The sequence below is a fragment of the Lepidochelys kempii genome, chromosome 8, assembly GCF_965140285.1.
Source record: "Lepidochelys kempii isolate rLepKem1 chromosome 8, rLepKem1.hap1, whole genome shotgun sequence".
Classification (NCBI taxonomy): Eukaryota; Metazoa; Chordata; order Testudines; family Cheloniidae; genus Lepidochelys; species Lepidochelys kempii.
Window position 1 is genome coordinate 43977143 of NC_136387.1, and position 20623 is coordinate 43997765.

Genomic DNA, 20623 nt, shown 5'->3' on the forward strand with positions numbered 1-20623 from the left:
ACACGGCTGCTACTCTGAAACCTATAAAAAGGTTATGATTTGCTGGTTATGATTATGATATCTGTATGCAGGTATCATTTTTATATTTAAAGTTATAAGTATTGGCTCTATACTGTCTGTATTTCAAACTTGTGCTATGCTTCTGGGTAACACCCCAGACACTTTGGCATCAGCACTGGCTGGCCTGCTTGATGGCCCATTAAGGACCACCAACTACACAAATGATCTATTGAGAGAAGGCAGATACACCTTATGACTCTCAAGGCATGCAGGGGCATGCCTACGGAGAAGACTCTAAGGCTTTCAAGCCATGTGATGGGCAGCTTGTGTTTGGAATAAAAGCAGCACAGGCCGCATGGCAAGAGACTATAAAAGGCAGCTGCATCGTCTCCATTTTGTCTTCAAACCTGCTTCTTACCGCTAGGGGAACTTTGCTACAAACTGAAGCTCTGAACAAAGGACTGAATGACCGACCATCCAAGCTGTGGATGTACTCCACAGACTTAATTTGAACCTGAAGTTTATTCCACCACTGCTACAAGCCTGAACCAAGAACTTTGCCATTACCATATGTAATTGATTCCATTTAAACCAATTTTAGCTCTCATCTATATTTCTTTCTTTTTATGAATAAACCTTTAGATTTTAGATTCTAAAGGATTGGCAACAGCATGATTTGTGGGTAAGATCTGACTTGTATATTGACCTGGGTCTGGAGCTTGGTCCATTGGGATGGGGAGAACCCTTTTTCTTTTACTGGAGTATTGGTTTTCATAACCATTCATCCCCATAAGGAGTGGCGCTGGTGGTGATACTGGGCAACTGGAGGTGTCTAACGGAATTGCTTGTATGACTCTTGGTTAGCCAGTGGGGTAAAACTTAAGTCCTCTCTGTTTGGCTGGTTTGGTGTGCCTCAGTAGTGAAGGAACACCAGCCTTGGGCTGTAAATGCCCTGCTCTAAGCAATTTGTCCTGAATTGATACTCTCAGTGGTGTCCTGCCAAAGGCCGCTTTGTTACAGTGGGTAGCTCCCTTTAATGGGCACCCAGCCAGCCAGTAGCTATAAAATCCCTCTTAGTAGCTGTTCTTTAATTGCTCACCTGTAAAAGGTTAAAAAGTCTCACTACTATGCATAGGAAAAAGGAAGTGAGTGGACACCTTCCCAAAAGAGTCAATGGGAAGGCTGGAACTTTTAAAAATTGAAACAAATCCCCTTTTCTCTGCCTGTGGTTGTTCTTTGGGGACAGGCAGAGAGGGCTACAACCATGCTTGTAAAGCTTGGGGCCAGGTATGAAAAATCATTGGTATCATACCTAGAAACTACTCATTTGAAACCCCAGATATGTAAGCAGATCAGGAAGTGTCTCAGAAGATGTGATTAGGTTTATCTCTCTTTATTTCTTTATGGCTTGTGGACTCCTCTGTGCTAACCCCAGGTGCTTTTGTTTTGCTTGTAACCTTGACGCTGGACCTCAAGAAAGTTATTCTTGATGCTTAATCCTTGGTTGTTGGGTATTTTTTTTTAATTTAGCAAATGCTTAAGTTCCCAGATGTATTTTCTTTATTTTTTATTAATAAAATTTACCTTTAAGAACAGAATTGGATTTTTCTGTCTTAAGAGGTTTGTGCACGTGTTGTTTAATTAGCTAGTGGCAACATCTGAGTGGCAATTTTTAGAGTCCTTGTGGGCCCCCACCTTCTGCCCAAACTGTTGTGCAGTTTTGCTGTAGACCTGTTAAATAGGAATTGTGTTCTACCACTGAGATAGCTGCATTTCCTTTGAATAATTTATTAAGTGATTATGGAATCTAAAGAATGGAAATTGCGAGAAAAGGTATAGCAACCATCATTATTCAACCATAACCCCAGACAAGTTTCACATCAGGTGGTAAAAAAAACTTAAGTTTGCAGTTCAGACATATGAATCATATTCCATACGTTAGGTATAAACTTATAAACATCCCTGCAGAAGGCAAGTCACTTCTCCTCTTGGAAAATGGCTGCAAAATAAAACCCCTGAATCTTTCTTTAATTTTCAAGTATCTGATGGATCATACTGAAAATTTTATGTTATTCCTATTTATTTTACTTTTATTTACTTGAATATCAGTGTCATTTTTCTCTCCATACCTCTATTTAAAGTGAGAAATAGATAAAAGTTTTGCTAAATTGCACAACATTTGAGTAGGACATATTTGCCCATTATTAGTTTCTTTTTCATAGTTTTATCATTGGTAGGTCTAAAATTATAAAGGCATCAGTAGCAGACTAACACTTAGAAATTACAAGACTGATTTAATCCAGAAGGGTCTGCAGTCACACAGCTTCATTAATCAGCTGAACAAAGGCAGTTAAAAGATCAGTGATGCAGATACGTACGTCTACTGCAAATGCAACAAAATGAAGCAGCAGTACACTTTATGAAAAGGGATTATGCAATCAACTCAGAAATCAGTAAGAATGTTAATTCTCTCTGATCAAGTATTTGTATTAGAATTTTTGTAGGAAATTAGGAGTAATTTAATTGCAACATGCAGACTATTTATAGTCTTTTTAACATAATATTTTGATTATAAATTATATTTAGAAAGTATTGATTGCTAACCACATGCATGTTTTTACTTTTAAAAAGCAACAACTGAAGCCACACAAAAAGGACCATTCAAAATAAAATAAAATAAAATAAAAAAAATCTATTTTTGGGGAATGAACTGGTACCTGTACCAAAATAACACAACACAGAACAACTGCAGAAAAGGAAATCTAAACTGACATACATTGTCTGTGTTTCTGTGATGTTTCCATTAATAGCACTGCTCTATAGTTGGATCTTCCTGACAATCTTCCAAATAGCTATGAAAGTGAAACAATGATCTAGTTTCCATTTGGATCAAAATTGTTCATTTCATTTCAAAAAGAAAAAAAAAAATATGTACTTGCAGGTTCAAAGAATGGCTAACAGTGGCTAACAGCAAGATTTCTCATCTTCATCCTCAAAGTTTCAACAATTCCTTCTCACTTCCTTTACCAACTTATTGAACGGAGACACACATTAACAAGTCACCATATTTACTTTGTTTGCAGGGAGGTTTGTATTAAACTTCAGCATTCCTAAGCAATGGAACAGCTATGGCACGAGAGAGAGAATCAGTAAAACTATGGATTGTGACCACAAAAAAATCACCTAAAACGTGACCAAATCTCATACCAGTACCATATGAATTCATAGACCAAGATATAATTGCATGAGTACAGCCCACAGATTCTATTACGTTCAAACCTATTACAAACAATATGAAAAAAAGCTATTTGGAAGGCCGAGAGCATGCCCAGGTCTAATTTTACTGGGCCTTTCCAATGGCATGATGGCAGTATTCAGAAGTGTAGTACTCAGATTTTTGGCTTCATCATTACGAGGAAGAAGATGGATTTGTAAGGTACGTATTTTAATACTTTGATATCAGTACTCATGTCATTTAACAGGTTATTTTTCCTCCTTTATAGATAGAGGCACCCCTTCACAGTAATGTATTGTGTCATAGTCCTAAAATTTAAATTGACCTAAAAAGCACCCACATCTTTATAGTATCGGGGGGAGGGATAGCTCAGTGGTTTGAGCATTGGCCTGCTAAACCCAGAGTTGTGAGTTCAATCCTTGAGGGGGCCATTTAGGGATCGGGGGGGAAAATTGGGGATTGGCCCTGCTTTGAACAGGGGTTGGACTAGATGACCTCCTGAGGTCCCTTCCAATCCTGATATTCTATGATTCTATGATCTCAGCTGCTTTGGAAGGAAGTCAGACTTATTACTAGTGAACATTTTTGTTATTTCTTGTTTGACTGAGGACTTAAGTAGATGGCTAGCTAATCTGTCATTTCCATATCTATATTTATTCTATTTTAGGGAAATTCAAATGAGACATCATATACTGGGAAAAAAGCATGTTAAAATATTGTTAAACTGTTTCGCTAACAAGTGTACCGAATTTGCACTCTATTGATCTGATAGTTAATATATGCACAAGTGAAAATTTCTCACTAAAATGACATTGAAATGTACGCACATTTCAAAGTACTTAGTATCTGATGGTATAAAACAGTTGTAGCATATTTAAAGACAGATAATAGTGACAACCGGCATAGATATTAAAGGTTTTAAGTTGTAATTTAAGGAAAACTTATGTATAAGCTTCTCCCAATTACTCTAAATACTTCAGCAACAGTTTAACTACTTTTTTTTTTAAAATAAAAAATGACAAGAAGCATCTCTCTGGAATATGCAGAGTAACATGATACTAGAAGAAGCTACACATTTAACTAAGCTCCATTGCTGCGCTGGGTATCTTATTTTCTTTTTAAATTAACTGCGCTCTACGTAAGTAGATATGCCATGCATTCTTCCTATGAAACTCTGTTATAAACAGACGAGCATACAGTCCCACAAGATGATACATACATGTAGTTAGAAGGCTAAAGAGAAAAACTATGGCATAGCATACTGAGGAATAGTTTGTGAGCATGCAAGTAAAGATTTTCATAAGGCATACACAAAAGGGAGGCCAAGTGAAGGTTGCATGAACAAAAAACTTTGCTACATTCCTAACATTTCAATGCTTAATCATGAAACTAAAAATTCTCATTTATTTTTAAACAGAATTATTACAGTGTTCAAACCACTAAGCAGCAACTAGCTCTCTTCAGACCTCCATCCAGCTGGGAAATTAACAACCTCCTAACAGAGGCCATAAATTCAAGACATCGCATAATGGTGGGATGTCCCCAGATCACTAACTTTTAGAAGTTCTACTAAACATGCTCAAAGGCAAATTTGACAATATTCACAATTTTAACTAATTTTTAAACCTGTCAAAGAAACAATTTCTGATAGAAAACTAACAGGCCATGTTTTAATGATCTAAGATTTGAGTTACTGGCAAACAGAGTATGACCAGTTTTTGTTGTTTAAATGTAAGGCGTATATTTTCCTTTCCCAAGCAACTTAATAATTCGTGTAATTTTCCTCAAATGTTTTTATGAAATTCACCTTCACATAGACAGAGCCAGGCACTTTTATTCAGCCCAATGGGAGAGTGAGAGACAGTTACGTTTAATAATAGATGTTGCGCTCTCTCACATATATATTATACACACACACACACACACCCCTTGTGACAACCAAATGACACACCAGTCAATTGACTTTTCAACAGGCCTTTGTTTCTTAAATGAAAAGGTCAGAACTCAGCCAATCAAGTGATACAACTAATTGTTGGAGATGCTACTTAGTTGCTTAGGATGGGGATCATAAATTTAAAATAACCTAGCTCCAAGATGTTATTTTAAAGATGCATGTATCACCACTTCATCCAAATGTAGAAATTAAAATCAATGTTTTAAAATAAACAAGCTTACTTGCATGTTTGTCAGCCAGTACAATAAGCGTACTCGATATGTCCCTTCTTCTGTAGAAACACACCACCTTTGCTTCCACATTTCCATTGGCCGTCTGTAACAGTGAGTAGAAAAATTATTCTTGGGCATAAATAAAAAACTGGATCTCAAACTACTACACTAGAAATCCATTGAAGTATTTAGAAATTTTAGCCATAAGTACTCCAATCAAACACATGAACCTTGCTACGAATAGAATGCATTTCTATAGAAAATGAAACACTAAGCAAGTGTTCTGCAGATCTACAATACTGAAAAATAGAAGTTATCATACCAGAACAGACAATTGTTCTAAATCCCATTTCTTGTTCTCAGTCATGGTCTATACTGGATGGTACAGAGGAAGAAAAACAAGATCTCACAAGGCTTCTGAGAAATTAGACTGGGCTGTACACAAAGGATGTCACCAGGAAACACCTTCCTGACCTCACACCCACTTATCTTGATTGCCTGAGGCAGGCAATTTTAATTAACCTTATCTGTAGATTAAGCAAGGATTTAACCAAATGGACCAGATGACCTTATACAGAAATGAAGAAAAAAACCTACACAGGATCAGATTCTGATCCTATCTCGAACATAGTAGAACCTTATTCCACAAGTGTCCCATTTACTCTAAACACTGATCCAAGTGGTGCTGTCAGGTACTATTCAATAGGAGTAAGGAGATCAGAATCTGGTCTTTTCTTTGTAATTCTGCTTCTCCCGCAGAATTGTCATGCCTAGGTCTCAGGGCAGCAGTTTCAGTAGGAGAGCAAACCAGCCTCACACTGGGGACTGCATACTGCCTCAGAGAATAATTTACCACTCTTACAACTTTCCAGTCCGTTTGTAATCTAGTTGGGACCAAAACCTTCCCAAAAAAAAAGTTAGCGAATCCAAGTAATTCACAGAATCATAGAATATCAGGGTTGGAAGGGACCTCAGGAGGTCATCTAGTCCAACCCCCTGCCCAGAGCAGGACCAATCCCCAACTAAATCATCCCAGCCAGGGCTTTGTCAAGCCTGACCTTAAAAACCTCAAAGGAAGAAGATTCCACCACCTCCCGAGGTAACGCATTCCAGTGTTTCACTACCCTCCTAGTGAAAAAGTTTTTCCTAATATCCAACCTAAACCTCCCCCACTGCAACTTGAGACCATGACTCCTTGTTCTGTCATCTGCTACCACTGAGAACAGTCTAGAGCCATCCTCTTTGGAACCCCCTTTCAGGTAGCTGAAAACAGCTATCAAATCCCCCTCATTCTTCTCTTCCGCAGACCAAACAATCCCAGTTCCCTCAGCCTCTCCTCATAAGTCATGTGTTCCAGTCCCCTAATCATCTTTGTTGCTCTCCGCTGGACTCTTTCCAATTTTTCCACATCCTTCTTGTGGTGTGGGGCCCAAAACTGGACACAGTACTCCAGATGAGGCCTCACCAATGTCGAATAGAGGGGAATGATCACGTCCCTCGATCTGCTGGCAATGCCCCTACTTACACATCCCAAAATGCCATTGGCCTTCTTGGCAACATCGTCACACTGTTGACTCATATCCAGCTTTGCGTCCACTGTAACCCCTACGTCCTTTTCTGCAGAACTGCTGCCTAGCCATTCGGTCCCTAGTCTGTAGTGGTGCATGGGATTCTTCCGTACTAAGTGCAGGACTCTGCACTTGTCCTTGTTGAACCTCATCAGATTTCTTTTGGCCCAATCCTCTAATTTGTCTAGGGCCCTCTGTATCCTATCCCTACCCTCCAGCGTATCTACCTCTCCTCCCAGTTTACTGTCATCTGCAAACTTGTTGAGGCTGCAATCCACACCATCCTCCAGATCATTAATGAAGATATTGAACAAAACCGGCCCCAGGACCGACCCTTGGGACACGCCACTTGATACCGGCTGCCAACTAGACATGGAGCCATTGATCACTACCCGCTGAGCCCGACAATCTAGCCAACTTTCTATCCACCTTATAGTCCATTCATCCAGCCCATACTTCTTTAACTTGCTGGCAAGAATACTGTGGGAGACCGTGTCAAAAGCTTTGCTAAAGTCAAGGAACAACACTTCCACCACTTTCCCCTCATCCACAAAGCCAGTTATCTCGTCATAGAAGAAAATTAGATTAGTCAGGCATGACTTGCCCTTGGTGAATCCATGCTGACTGTTCCTGATCACTTTCCTCTCCTCTAAGTGCTTCAGAATTGATTCCTTGAGGACCTGCTCCATGATTTTTCCGGGGACTGAGGTGAGGCTGACTGGCCTGAAGTTCACAGGATCCTCCTTCTTCCCTTTTTTAAAGATGGGCACTACATTAGCGTTTTTCCAGCCGTCCGGGACTTCCCCCGATCGCCATGAGTTTTCAAAGATAATGGCCAATGGCTCTGCAATCACATCCGCCAACTCCTTTAGCACTCTCGCATGCAACGCATCCGGCCCCATGGATTTGTGCACGTCCAGCTTTTCTAAATAGTCCCGAACAACTTCTTTCTTCACAGAGAGCTGGTCACCTCCTCCCCATGCTGTGCTGCCCAGTGCAGTAGTCTGGGAGCTGACCTTGTTCGTGAAGACAGAGGCAAAAAAAGCATTGAGTACATTAGCTTTTTCACTCCTCTGTCACTAGGTTGCCTCCCTCATTCAGCAAGGGGCCCACACTTACCTTGACTTTCTTCTTGTTGCTAACATACCTGAAGAAACCCTTCTTGTTGCTCCTAACATCTCTTGCTAGCTGCAACTCCAGGTGTGATTTGGCCTTCCTGATTTCACTCCTGCATGCCCGTGCAATATTTTTATACTCTTCCCTGGTCATTTGTCCAATCTTCCACTTCTTGTGTGAGCTTCTTTTTTGTGTTTAAGATCAGCAAAAATTTCACTGTTAAGCCAAGCTGGTCGCCTGCCATATTTACTATTCTTTCTACACATCGGGATGGTTTGTCCCTGTAACCTCAATAAGGATTCTTTAAAATACAGCCAGCTCTCCTGGACTCCTTTCCCCCTCATGTTATTCTCCCAGGGGATCCTGCCCATCAGTTCCCTGAGGGAGTCAAAGTCTGCTTTTCTGAAGTCCAGGGTCTGTATTCTGCTGCTCTCCTTTCTTCTTATTGAGAAGTTAATGCCTCAAAAAAGTATAATAAAAAATATTTAAGTTGCAAGATAACTAACAATTCCAAAAGGTTCCCCTCCTCTGTCCCTTCAGAGTTTGAAGGGTTAGAAAGAACCCGCCAAGTTGATACCACATGTGCAAGGTTCTCCCAACTGAAGAGTAAGTAGCTCAAGGGAAATTCCAAAAAGAGCAACAATAAAAATGTGACAGACAGCAAGATTTTTGTCAATGACAACTATATGAAAAAGGGTGAGCTTTTGTATTTTTTGACTCATTTTTCTTAAAATAAGGTAATCAACCTAACAATTTTTGAGCGGACTGTGTATTTCTGTTCGTAATAAATAGGCTTGCTCGCATAGTTTTATCTATTTGCATGAACTCTGAGCAGATCTGAATTCTCTTGTAGACTTTTCTCCCCAAAATGCCTGAATGATGAAAACAAAAAAATTACAGCATCCCAGAGCAGTGCACTGATGAGTTCTGCAAGATCTAGATTTAAATCTCAACGTTGCTTAGACTGGCAGTTTGGGGAACAGAGATGTAAAAGCCCACCCAGAAAACCAAAGATGAATGAGGAGTGACATTCCATGCACAAGGAAATAAAAGTCCAATATATAAGGTCGCTATTAAAACCTCAATGGTGGAAGGACAACGATCAAGATCTTTAATTTTATCAAATGATCTAGAATTAGAAACATCAGGCAACACTTATGTGCACACATACAAACGTTTCCAATCAGAGGCACAGTGGTCTCAGGTGCAAGGCTTGAAGACTTTGACCAAGTTTATCTCAAATATTTAACAGTTCTGGATTATTCTGAAAATGTGAGGACCCATAAACCAAGACACAAAATGGCAGATTTCTAGATCTGGGTTGAGTATTTGACCCTCTTTGTAAGACTGGGAGAAAGGTTCCCATGAAACTGCCAATAGGTCCAAATACCACACTTGGTCTGGAGCCATTTACTTTCCTAAGAACTAGAAGTGTTCATAGGAGTGTTTCTGGCCTGTTCAGAAGCTGCAAGCAGGGACTTTCTTTCCAGACCAGAAGATCACTGTAGGGGAAGTAGAAATGCCCACTGTGATCCTGGGAGACCTTGCCTACCCCATAATGACGTGGCTTATGAAGCCATATACAGGACACCTTGACATGCAAGAAGCAGTTCAACAACAGACTGAGCAAGTGCAGAATGACTGTTGAGTGTGCTTTTGGCCGTTTAAAGGCCCGCTGGTGCTGCCTATATGGGAGGCTGGACCTGGCCGATGACAATATTCCTATGCTTATAGCCTCGTGCTTTACGCTCCATAATACTTATGAAGGGAAGGGTGAAAGTTTCACTCAGGGCTGGACTGGTGGGGCTTAGCATCTGGAGGGGCTTAGCATCTGGAGGCTGAATTTGAACAGCCAGAGACCAAGGCAATTAGAGGGGCACAGCATGGGGCCACAAGAATCAGGGATGCTTTGAGGCAGCAATTTGAAGCTGAAAGTCACTATTATTTGTTGCTATGCTCAGGAGTGAAGTGCTTGTAATGCTAGGACGGGATTGTGATTGGTGCAGACGATGCACTATGAAGGTTTAAGAAAATTGCCTGTTGCTTTACAGGGCTCTGTTTGTTTTCAATTAACGGAATAAAGATTGCTTTCAAACCAAAACAATTCTTTTATTAAAAAACAAGTGGAGAAGAGACACAATAAAACAAAAAGGAACAAAAAAACCATCAGCACTGAGGGGGATGGGGGAAGGGAGGGTCCCAGGAGGAGGTGGGGTCCCAGGACAGTTAAAGATTTGTATATGTCCAGGTATTATATCTAGCCTTCTCCTTTGGAGGACAGTACGGCAGATATTGTACTTCAGCAGGGCTAAACTGCAGAGGGATGGGTGTCGAGTGCAGTGGGTACTGGGAGTCCGCAGTGCTGGACTGTAATGGGGAAGACTGGAATGCCATAGGTACAGACTGGAGCCAGGAGGTTGATAAGAGCGTGTTGGCGGTGTCTGCGGGACGTATGGAAAGAGTTTCGTGACAGCAGCTGCAGGGGAGGGCGGGTGCAGAGCTGCTGGGTTTGCAGTGCTAGTAGCACCTGGAGCCACTCCAGGGCTTCATTCTGACACACCATGTTCTCCATTCAGTCCCTCTTCTCACTGTCCCGCCACTCCTTCAATTTATATTTTTTGGCCACGGAGTGTATCATGACATCACGCAGAAAGTCCTCTTTAGTTCTTCGTGGCCACTTTCTAATTCTGCACAGCCATTCAGCCGGCAACAACAAGGAGGGAGGCTGGGCTCCTAAGGTCATATCTGTGAAGCCAAAAATGCAGCATTTTACAGGAGTATTGTTTGCAACACACAGACCACTGATTCAGTGATTTAAAACACAGCCACTATTCACATACCTGTCACTAACTGGCTCACCCCAGGCAAGCATACATGAGCCACAAGACCCCCAAAATGGTGAGTAACCGCAGGGGCAAATCAGTATTCCAGGACCCTGCTGTACACTGGGCATGTGGCTCTTAGGGAGAGCGAGCACTGTATGGGGGGCCTTATAATCATTACTGCCCCACATTTTCCACAGGCTGTGATCATTATGGAGGAAATCTTGCTGCTGAGTGTGAGCAGGGCATCAAGGGAGGGTCTTCTCCAAGACTACGGCTTCCACCCTGGCCCTTATGTGGCTTTCCTTTGTGCAGCAATGGTCCCCCACTCTGCACCCTCCCGTGACAGTGGGGGAGGTTGAGGTTGGATATTAGGAAAAACTTTTTCACTAGGAGGGTGGTGAAACACTGGAATGCGTTACCTAGGGAGGTGGTGGAATCTCCTTCCTTAGGAATTTTAAGGTCAGGCTTGACAAAGCCCTGGCTGGGATGATTTAGTTGGAGATTGGTCCTGCTTTGAGCAGGGGGTTGGACTAGATGACTTCCTGAGGTCCCTTCCAACCCTGATATTCTATGATTCTATGACAGCAGAATGGTGTGGGAAAGTTAACTTTAATGGGGCAAGAAACAAAGCAGCTCTGCCAAAGAACCTGCGGCAGTGGATTGCTACTATCTCCATGAGAGTTTCATGGAGATTTGAGGCAGATTCCCGTGAAGTGAGGAAGTCAATCAATACCCTGTTCCGCTGCTCAGACTAGGCATGTGGTGGTACATGCATCATACAGACAAGCCTGCTTTCTGCAACCCTCCTTCCCCACTCCTTGCTTCAGCGATTCCTAAAAATCAAAGCAACTTACCAGGGGCCTCCTCTCCTGTTTGCGCTTCACCAAGCTCTGACCGCTGTGACTGGCTAGCCTCCCCTGGGGTAGAGAAGAGCTTCTGACTGCATGCATATCTGACCTCAGAGTTTCTCCCTGCCTCTGGGTCCCCCTCCTGCTCCACATCTTCATCCAAATTTCCTTCTCCTGGCTCAGTCCACTCTCGACTAGCACACAAGCCACCAAAGCATCCATAGTGGCCTTCGGAGCGGAGGTGGGGGTCACAGAGTATCGCATCAAGCTCTTTGTAGAACTGGCAGCTCATGGGTGCAGCACTGGAGTGGTGATTTGCCTCCCGCGCCTCATGGTAGTCCTTCCGCAGCTCCTTCACTTTGACCCTGCACTGCAGTGTGTCCCAGTCATGGTCCCTTTCTGTCATACATTGTGAAATCTGTCCATAGGTGTCATAATTCCCATGGCTGGAGCGTGGCTGGGGTTGGAGAGCAGCTGCGACTGGACAGGCTCCTCTCCCCAAATGCTGATGAGGTATAGCAGCTCAGCTTTGCTCCAAGCCTGGTGCGTGGAGCAGGCATGATCATCGGGAAAGATATGCTGAGACCACTGCATGCATCACCAAGCAAACAGGAAGGGGACTTTCAAAATTCCCAAGGAATTTAAGGCGTGGGGCTCACAGTTGGTCACCTGAGAGCAGGGCAGTAGAGTTCAAACTGATGACCAGAGAGGCAAGAAGAGGCATTGTGGGACACCTCCCAGAGGCCAATTGCAGCGCTGTAATCAATCAGGGTGTCTACACTGGCACCGCAACACTGTAGCCCCAGCGCAGAAAGCTCTACGTCTCTCATCAGGGTGGTTTTTTACAGCGCTGCAACTGTACAGTTTCTGTGCTCTAAGTGGCTCGGCGGTGCGTACACCTCGGGAGTTACAATGCAGAAAGCTGCTTTACTGCGCAGAAATTTGACAGTGTAGACAAGGCCTTTGATAACCACATTTAGCACATACTGAGGAGGTTATCACTGTGTCCACCATGGAGGGGACACAAACTTCCTCCACAGGAGACTTTACTCGGAGTTAAATCTAAAATGACACTGTATAGTAGGGACAGCAGTCGAGGGCTTCAGAATAGGATCTCTGTGCTGAAATTCATCCTCAGTACCAAAGGATTCAGATTCCTTTCCCCGGCCCCCTTACAACCTTTCATTTGTTCTACTGGAATGGCAGTGCCTATCATGCTACTTTTTCATCTCCAAGCAAGAAGAGTGTTCTGAGGACTAAGAACACTAAAACAATACACCAGCTCCAGGGACCATGAGAAGAGAAAGATTTCAGCTGGTTGACTTGAGGATCTGGTCTACTTCTTCCTCATAAGAGAGGCTCCTAGGGAGTTCAAACCATAAGGCTCTTCATCCTCTCTCCAGGCCAACTAATATTTCATCTTCGGATCAAACAATCACAGCACCAAGAGTTTAAGAACTGCAGACTAAACCTTGTCTGATAGGCCAAGGTGGGAGGGTAGGGTCACCATCAGGATAACTTTTAGTTGGTGTTCTCTGGCCTTTGCAGACAGCACATGACGAAGCACTTCTTGAATGAGTGACTGCCCCCAGATACTCCAGGCAATGATCAGGTGGTATAATATTTTGTAGTTGCTAGCAGCTTAAAAAAAATACTGCAAATTATTTCAAACGGATAAAAAGGGAGGTAAAAGTAGATTAAGTTATTTTCAAATCAAACAACATCAGAAAATACAGTCAACAGTTTCAGACACCTGGGAAAAAACATTAGCACTGCATTACCTTATTGAGTTCTTCTATTCTTCGTATCAAGTAAGGGTTACTTGAAGAATTTTCAAAGTAGACATAATCTGAAAAAATACAGAAGGAAAACAAAAGTTAAGAAGTATGTTTTGCTTCAAAGTATAAACACTTGAAATGGCATTGCTTAAAAAACCCCAAATGACAAAATGACACTGCACTACTTTCATTTTAGCAGCAAGCACAATTCCAGTGACCCATCTAAATCCAGTAACTGAAGATTATACAGGATGTGAAGAGATGCATAATCATAATCCAGTCTAACTTCACATAACATTTAATATAAGAAACCAGCAATGATGACATTTGAAGGCTGTAAAATCCCACCCTCAAAATGGGGTAAGTTACATAAGAAATTCTCTTGCCACCTGTGCATTCAGAAAGCAATGTTTAAGATATCTCCCTGTGATAGACCATGTCCCCACCTACAAGTCCCTTTACTTGCCTCCTCTCTCCTTCCATATCAAGTTCTAGCTTCTTGTCCTTGTCTTCAAGACTTGGTTTAATTCTGTCCCCCAGCCTGTCTCATCTTCTCTCCCATTTGCTCCACCTATGAATAATGCCTCATTTCTCTCTTGTTCTCTTTATCTGATTCTTATTTACCTTTATTTCTATGTCTGAAACTGCCTCTTTATCCACAGACACCCTCTCCCTTCCTAATCTCTCACCAAAATTTGTTTCTTCTGTAAACCCCATAAATGTAAGCCAGGTCAGTAAAAGTGCTATCACCATGCATATGACTTAATATTAATCCCCCATGGGAGGGCGGCATGGGAACGCCTAACTCTGAGATCGAGTAATAATATCCAGCTCTTATAAAGCACTTTTCCTCAGTAGATTCAAATCACTGATTAAAGGAGGTTAGTATTATCTCCATTTTACAGATAGGGAAACTGAGGCACGGAATGAGACCGTGACCTGACCAAGGTCAGACAGTGGGCCAGTGGCAGAGCTGGGAACAGAGCACAGGTCTCCTTTGTCCCAGTCCAGTGATCTGTCCCTGAGGCAAAACTTCTCGACACTGTACATTTAGAGAGTTCAAGACACGGACTGTCTCGAAGACCTTGTAATTTAAGACAAAATATATAAAAGATGGGGGAATGGGATACAATCAAATATACTTAATTGTTATATGCTCCTACTTTAAGTTTAGATATACTTTAAGGGCCTGTAAGACAGTGAGCTCTCTCATCAGCCCACACACCAAAGAACACTCACCAGCTTTAGGATTCTAGTCCCCATTTTTTCAGGGTGTTGATTTTATTTCTTCAAAATAAAACCACACAGCACATGTTCATCTCAGTCATGCTCTTTTCCCTGACTTGGTCTCCTCACGGACCTATCTAATTCCTACAGCATTACACTCCACAAGCTGTCTGCCTTGGACTCAAGGTGAGACTGTCTGCTCCCTTCTCCTTCAGAGTCTGCTCCCCACAGGATTACACTACTCAGGCCCTCTGCCTTAGAGAGTCTCCTATAAATTGGGTTCTTTTCCTCCACCTAGAGACTACCTCCCTGCATTTTTCCTTAGCAACTGAGCTCTTGCTCATTTTTATGAGGACTAGGTAATCTTCCACCTATTACGATCCCTAGCCTCTGTGGGAGACAGTGATTAGTCAGAGATGGGGTTGGGCCAAACTCCCCTTAAAAGGCCAGCCATCCTGTGATACTGGCCCCCTGTCTATTGAACATTAATGGATTTCTTGTCCAGGTCCAACTAAAGTAGCTCTTGATATCATAATCTACTAAATTGAAGATGGGGGGGCGATACAAAAGGAAGTTGTGTCTCACTTGTATTTAGATTTTAAACTCAACAACCCCTCAGGGCAGGAATCATGTCTTACTCAGCCCTGAGCACACTGGCAGGACCTGCCATGGTTATATGTTTGTTGAGGCAAAGGCACTTTCATAGTTAGAGGTGAGAAGTGTTTTCAATTATAAGCCCGACTTTGGCCCCCATATTAAATTCTCATAAAAATGGTCTGTAATACCAGAGATTCTTCTCTTTTCCCTCTTGTTCAAGGGGACAGGAACAGAACAGAGGTTCTCTGCCTCTGGAGTGAGACACCCATGATATGATGAAATTCCCTGCTGCAAGAGTAATCCAGGCTGAATTCAATGGGAGCAAGGGTAGAAAAGAATAGGAGAGTATGCTCAGGCTTCACTGAACTGAACCCTGGTCCCACAACATTCCTGTCTAACTGCCCATAGTAATGATACTCAACCGCTGATTATATAGCCTTTTTAGGGCACTGCATGTTGGAGTCCACAGGTCTGCAAGTTGTGTAACTGAGCAAATGGAGCACTGATAAGTGCAACAATTCACTTGTCAACCAACAGGTGCTGGAGAACAGTAGGGAGTGCAGAGCTAATAAATCAGAGTTGACTGGACCCCCTCTCAACAGCTAGACAAGAGTGTGGTATTCTGTAGTCGGTGTACCAGTGCATCCCCAATGAAGTCAGCAAGCATGCACCAGAGTACTAAGAATAAAAAAACAGGGTCTAATCTTTCACGTAAAGTTACAGAGATACAAAATGTGGGCAGGACACCTTGACAATGCAGAGTTGCATTTATGTGATGACAAGAGTTACAATGTTGCGTGGGAAGGCTCAACTATCACAACACACACATACTTCGTGTTGCATAAATGATTAAAAATCATAAAGTGTAAGGACACTACACTAACAGCACTCCATGAAATCAGAAAGAGTATCTCCAGCTCCTTAGGTTGGCTACCATTATCTTGGCATGAAGGACCAAGGACTGAACCCTCTTCCTAACTCTGCAACAGCCACTTCCTCTTAAACTCTGAATAGATGCAAAATTTAAAGAGTTAGCAATGGACAAACCTCAAAGGTCTGGAATTTGTATTTGGTTTGGAAAAGGATCCAATGTTTGAATCTTATCTGTATTATCTGAACCCCAAAGTGTCATTTTTTAATCACAAGAAAACACCAGCCCGGTACATTACATGAAGTAGGAGCGAAGGGTTAAAATCACTGTGACAAATTCTAGAACAGGCAGTCTGAAGGAGTAACAATATTTAGCACTTTACAAACATTAAGAATTAATGGAACAATAACTAAATTAGAGGAAACCACCCCCACAGCAGAACTAGTGAATTTTCTTATGAGGGGGCATGCACTGAGTGGTGGTGGGCGATGTACCTGAGTGTGTATCTGCCACACAGCTCTCATAGATTCAGACTTGAAAGTCAGAACGGACCATCGTGATCATCTAGTCTGACCTCCTGCACATTGCAGGCCACAGAACCTCATCCACTCCTAAACCCCTAATCTCTGGCTGAGTTACTAAAATACTCAAATCATGTGTCAAGGTTCCTTCCCCACTCTGAACTCTAGGGTACAGATGTGGGGACCTGCATGAAAGACTCCTGAAGCTTATTCTTACCAGCTTAGGTTAAAACTTCCCCAAGGCACAGATTTTTTTCTTGCCTTGGGAACCAGCTTAGGTTAAAAACCTGGTACGCTGCCACCAACAAGCGATTTAAACAAAGAACAGGGAAAGAGCCCACTTGGAGACATCTTCCCCCAAAATATCCCCCCAAGCCCTATACCCCCTTTCCTGGGGAAGGCTTGATAATAATATCCTCACCAATTAGTACAGGTGAACACAGACCCAAACCCTTGGATCTTAAGAACAATGAAAAAGCAATCAGGTTCTTAAAAGAATAATTTTATTTAAAGAAAAGGTAAAAGAATCAGCTCTGTAAAATCAGGATGGTAAATACTTTACAGGGTAATCAGATTCAAGACATAGAGAATCCCTCTATGCAAAACCTTAAGTTACAAAAAGACACAAAACAGAAATACATATTCCCTCCAGAACAGCAAATTTCAGAAGCCAAAAAAACAGAACACAATCTAACGCATTTTCTAGCTAGATTACTTACTAACTTTACAGAAGTTGGAAGGCTGCATTCCTGATCTGTTCCCAGCAAAAGCATCACACAGACAGATGTGATGTGAACCCTTTGTTCCCCCAGCCCTCCAGATTTGAAAGTATTTTGTTCCCTTATTGGTCATTTTGGGTCAGGTGCAAGCGATATTATCTTAGCTTCTTAACCCTTTACAGGTGAAAGGGTTTTGCCTCTGCCAGGAGGAATTTTATAGCACTGTATACAAAAAGGTGGTTACCCTCCCCTTTATATTTATGACACGACCCCCCAAATCACAGACAGGGTGGAACACTGGCTGTAATTTCTTCCTGGAGCTCCAGGAAAAAACAGTTAATAAGACACATTGATAAGATAAGAGCCATTGGCCATTATCTTTGAAAACTCGTGGCGAACCGGGGAAGTCCCGGATGACTGGAAAAAGGCTAATGTAGTGCCAATCTTTAAAAAAGGGAAGAAGGAGGATCCTGGGAACTACAGGCCAGTCAGCCTCACTTCAGTCCCTGGAAAAATCATGGAGCAGGTCCTCAAAGAATCAATCCTGAAGCACTTGCATGAGAGGAAAGTGATCAGGAACAGCCAGCATGGATTCACCAAGGGAAGGTCATGCCTGACTAATCTAATCGCCTTTTATGATGAGATTACTGGTTCTGTGGATGAAGGGAAAGCAGTGGATGTATTGTTTCTTGACTTTAGCAAAGCTTTTGACACCGTCTCCCACAGTATTCTTGTCAGCAAGTTAAGGAAGAATGGGCTGGATGAATGCACTACAAGGTGGGTAGAAAGCTGGCTAGATTGTCGGGCTCAACGGGTAGTGATCAATGGCTCCATATCTAGTTGGCAGCCGGTATCAAGTGGAGTACCCCAAGGGTCGGTCCTGGGGCCGGTTTTGTTCAATATCTTCATAAATGATCTGGAGGATGGTGTGGATTGCACTCTCAGCAAATTTGCGGATGATACTAAACTGGGAGGAGTGGTAGATACGCTGGAGGGGAGGGATAGGATACAGAAAGACCTAGACAAATTGGAGGATTGGGCCAAAAGAAATCTGATGAGGTTCAATAAGGATAAGTGCAGGGTCCTGCACTTAGGACGGAAGAACCCAATGCACAGCTACAGACTAGGGACCGAATGGCTAGGCAGCAGTTCTGCGGAAAAGGACCTAGGGGTGACAGTGGACGAGAAGCTGGATATGAGTCAGCAGTGTGCCCTTGTTGCCAAGAAGGCCAATGGCATTTTGGGATGTATAAGTAGGGGCATAGCGAGCAGATCGAGGGACGTGATCATTCCCCTCTATTCAACATTGGTGAGGCCTCATCTGGAGTACTGTGTCCAGTTTTGGGCCCCACACTTCAAGAAGGATGTGGATAAATTGGAGAGAGTCCAGCTAAGGGCAACAAAAATGATTAGGGGACTGGAACACATGAGTTATGAGGAGAGGCTGAGGGAGCTGGGATTGTTTAGCCTGCAGAAGAGAAGAATGAGGGGGGATTTGATAGCTGCTTTCAACTACCTGAAAGGGGGTTCCAAAGAGGATGGCTCTAGGCTGTTCTCAATGGTAGCAGATGACAGAACGAGGAGTAATGGTCTCAAGTTGCAGTGGGGGAGGTTTAGATTGGATATTAGGAAAAACTTTTTCACTAAGAGAGTGGTGAAACACTGGAATGCGTTACCTAGGGAGGTGGTAGAATCTCCTTCCTTAGAGGTTTTTAAGGTCAGGCTTGACAAAGCCCTGGCTGGGATGATTTAACTGGGAATTGGTCCTGCTTCAAGCAGGGGGTTGGACTAGATGACCTTCTGGGGTCCCTTCCAACCCTGATATTCTATGATTCTATGATTCTATGACATGCACCTCTAAATATACTACTAACTGTATAAAGACTAACAATATTTTCCACATCGATTTTAACCAGTTGATTCTGGGAAACTTTCACAGGAGAATGCATCGGCCACTTTGTTAGAAGCTCCTGAAATGTGTTGTATGTCGAAATCAAAATCTTGGAGAGCTAAACGCCACTGAAGAAGTTTTTTGTTATTTCCCTTGGCGATATGAAGCCACTGTAGCGCAGCATGGTCAATTTGCAGGTGGAAACGCCGTCCCCAAACATATGGGTGTAGCTTTTCCAGAGTGTAAACAATGGTGTAACATTCCTTTTCACTGATTGACCAGTTGCTTTCCCTCTCAGACAGCTTCTTGCTAAGAAACATGACAGGATGGAATTCTTGATCCGGTCCTTCCTGCATTAAAACTGCTCCCACACCACGCTCGGACGCACCTGTGGTTACTAGGAATGGTTTGTCAAAGTCTGGGGCCCTCAGCACAGGGTCAGACATGAGTGTCGCTTTAAGCTGGTTAAAGGCCTTCTGACACTCTTCGGTCCACTGAATGGCATTTGGCTGTTTCTTTTTGGTTAGGTCTGTCAGTGGGGCGGCGATTTGGCTGTATTGCAGTACAAATCGCCTGTAATATCCGGCCAAGCCTAAGAAGGATTGGACCTGTTTCTTTGACTTTGGGACAGGCCACTTTTGGATAGCATCCACTTTGGCCTGTAGGGGGCTGATAATTCCTTCACCCACCTGGTGTCCAAGATAAGTCACTCTGTTTAGGCCTATTTGACATTTCTTAGCCTTAACAGTTAGTCCTGCCTCTCTTATGCGCTCGAAGACTTTTTGTAGATGTTCCAGGTGTTCTGCCCAGGAATCCAAAAATATGGCCACATCGTCAAGGTAGGCAACCGCATATTCTCCCAATCCCGCTAGGAGACCATCTATAAGTTTTTGGAAGGTGGTGGATGCGTTCCGCAGCCCAAAAGCGCATTAAATTCATACAGCCCGACATGTGTGGTGAAGGCTGACCTTTCCTTGGCGGATTCATCTAGCGGTACCTGCCAGTACCCCTTGGTTAAGTCCAAGGTAGAGATGAACTGGGCCCGTCCCAGTTTCTCTAATAGTTCATCTGTGCGTGGCATTGGATAGTTGTTTGGGTGAGTTACAGCATTTAGCTTACAGCAGTCCACACAAAAACGTATCACCCCATCTGGTTTGGGAACTAGAACCACTGGAGATGCCCATGCACTGCCAGAGGGGCGGATTACACCCATCTGTAGCATATCCTGGATCTCCCATTCTATAGCAGTTTTAGCTTGAGG

General features: G+C 42.9%; 1 protein-coding gene across 7 annotated transcripts in view; it reads right to left on the reverse strand.

The window, feature by feature from the left end:
- The window catches only part of MTA1 (metastasis associated 1), a 145600-nt gene that overhangs the window by 95853 nt on the left and 29124 nt on the right, over window positions 1-20623 (reverse strand). For 4 of the 7 annotated variants that reach the window (XM_073356262.1, XM_073356261.1, XM_073356265.1 and 1 more), the window contains exons 2-3: window positions 13540-13607; window positions 5411-5504 (exon numbers count right to left, since the gene is read on the reverse strand). In XM_073356262.1, the coding sequence (XP_073212363.1) occupies window positions 5411-5504; window positions 13540-13607 (162 nt within the window). Of the gene's footprint in view, window positions 1-5410; window positions 5505-11764; window positions 13413-13539; window positions 13608-20623 lie in introns of those variants that run through there. The other 3 variants (XM_073356260.2, XM_073356259.2, XM_073356263.2) reach the window with 1 other exon arrangement.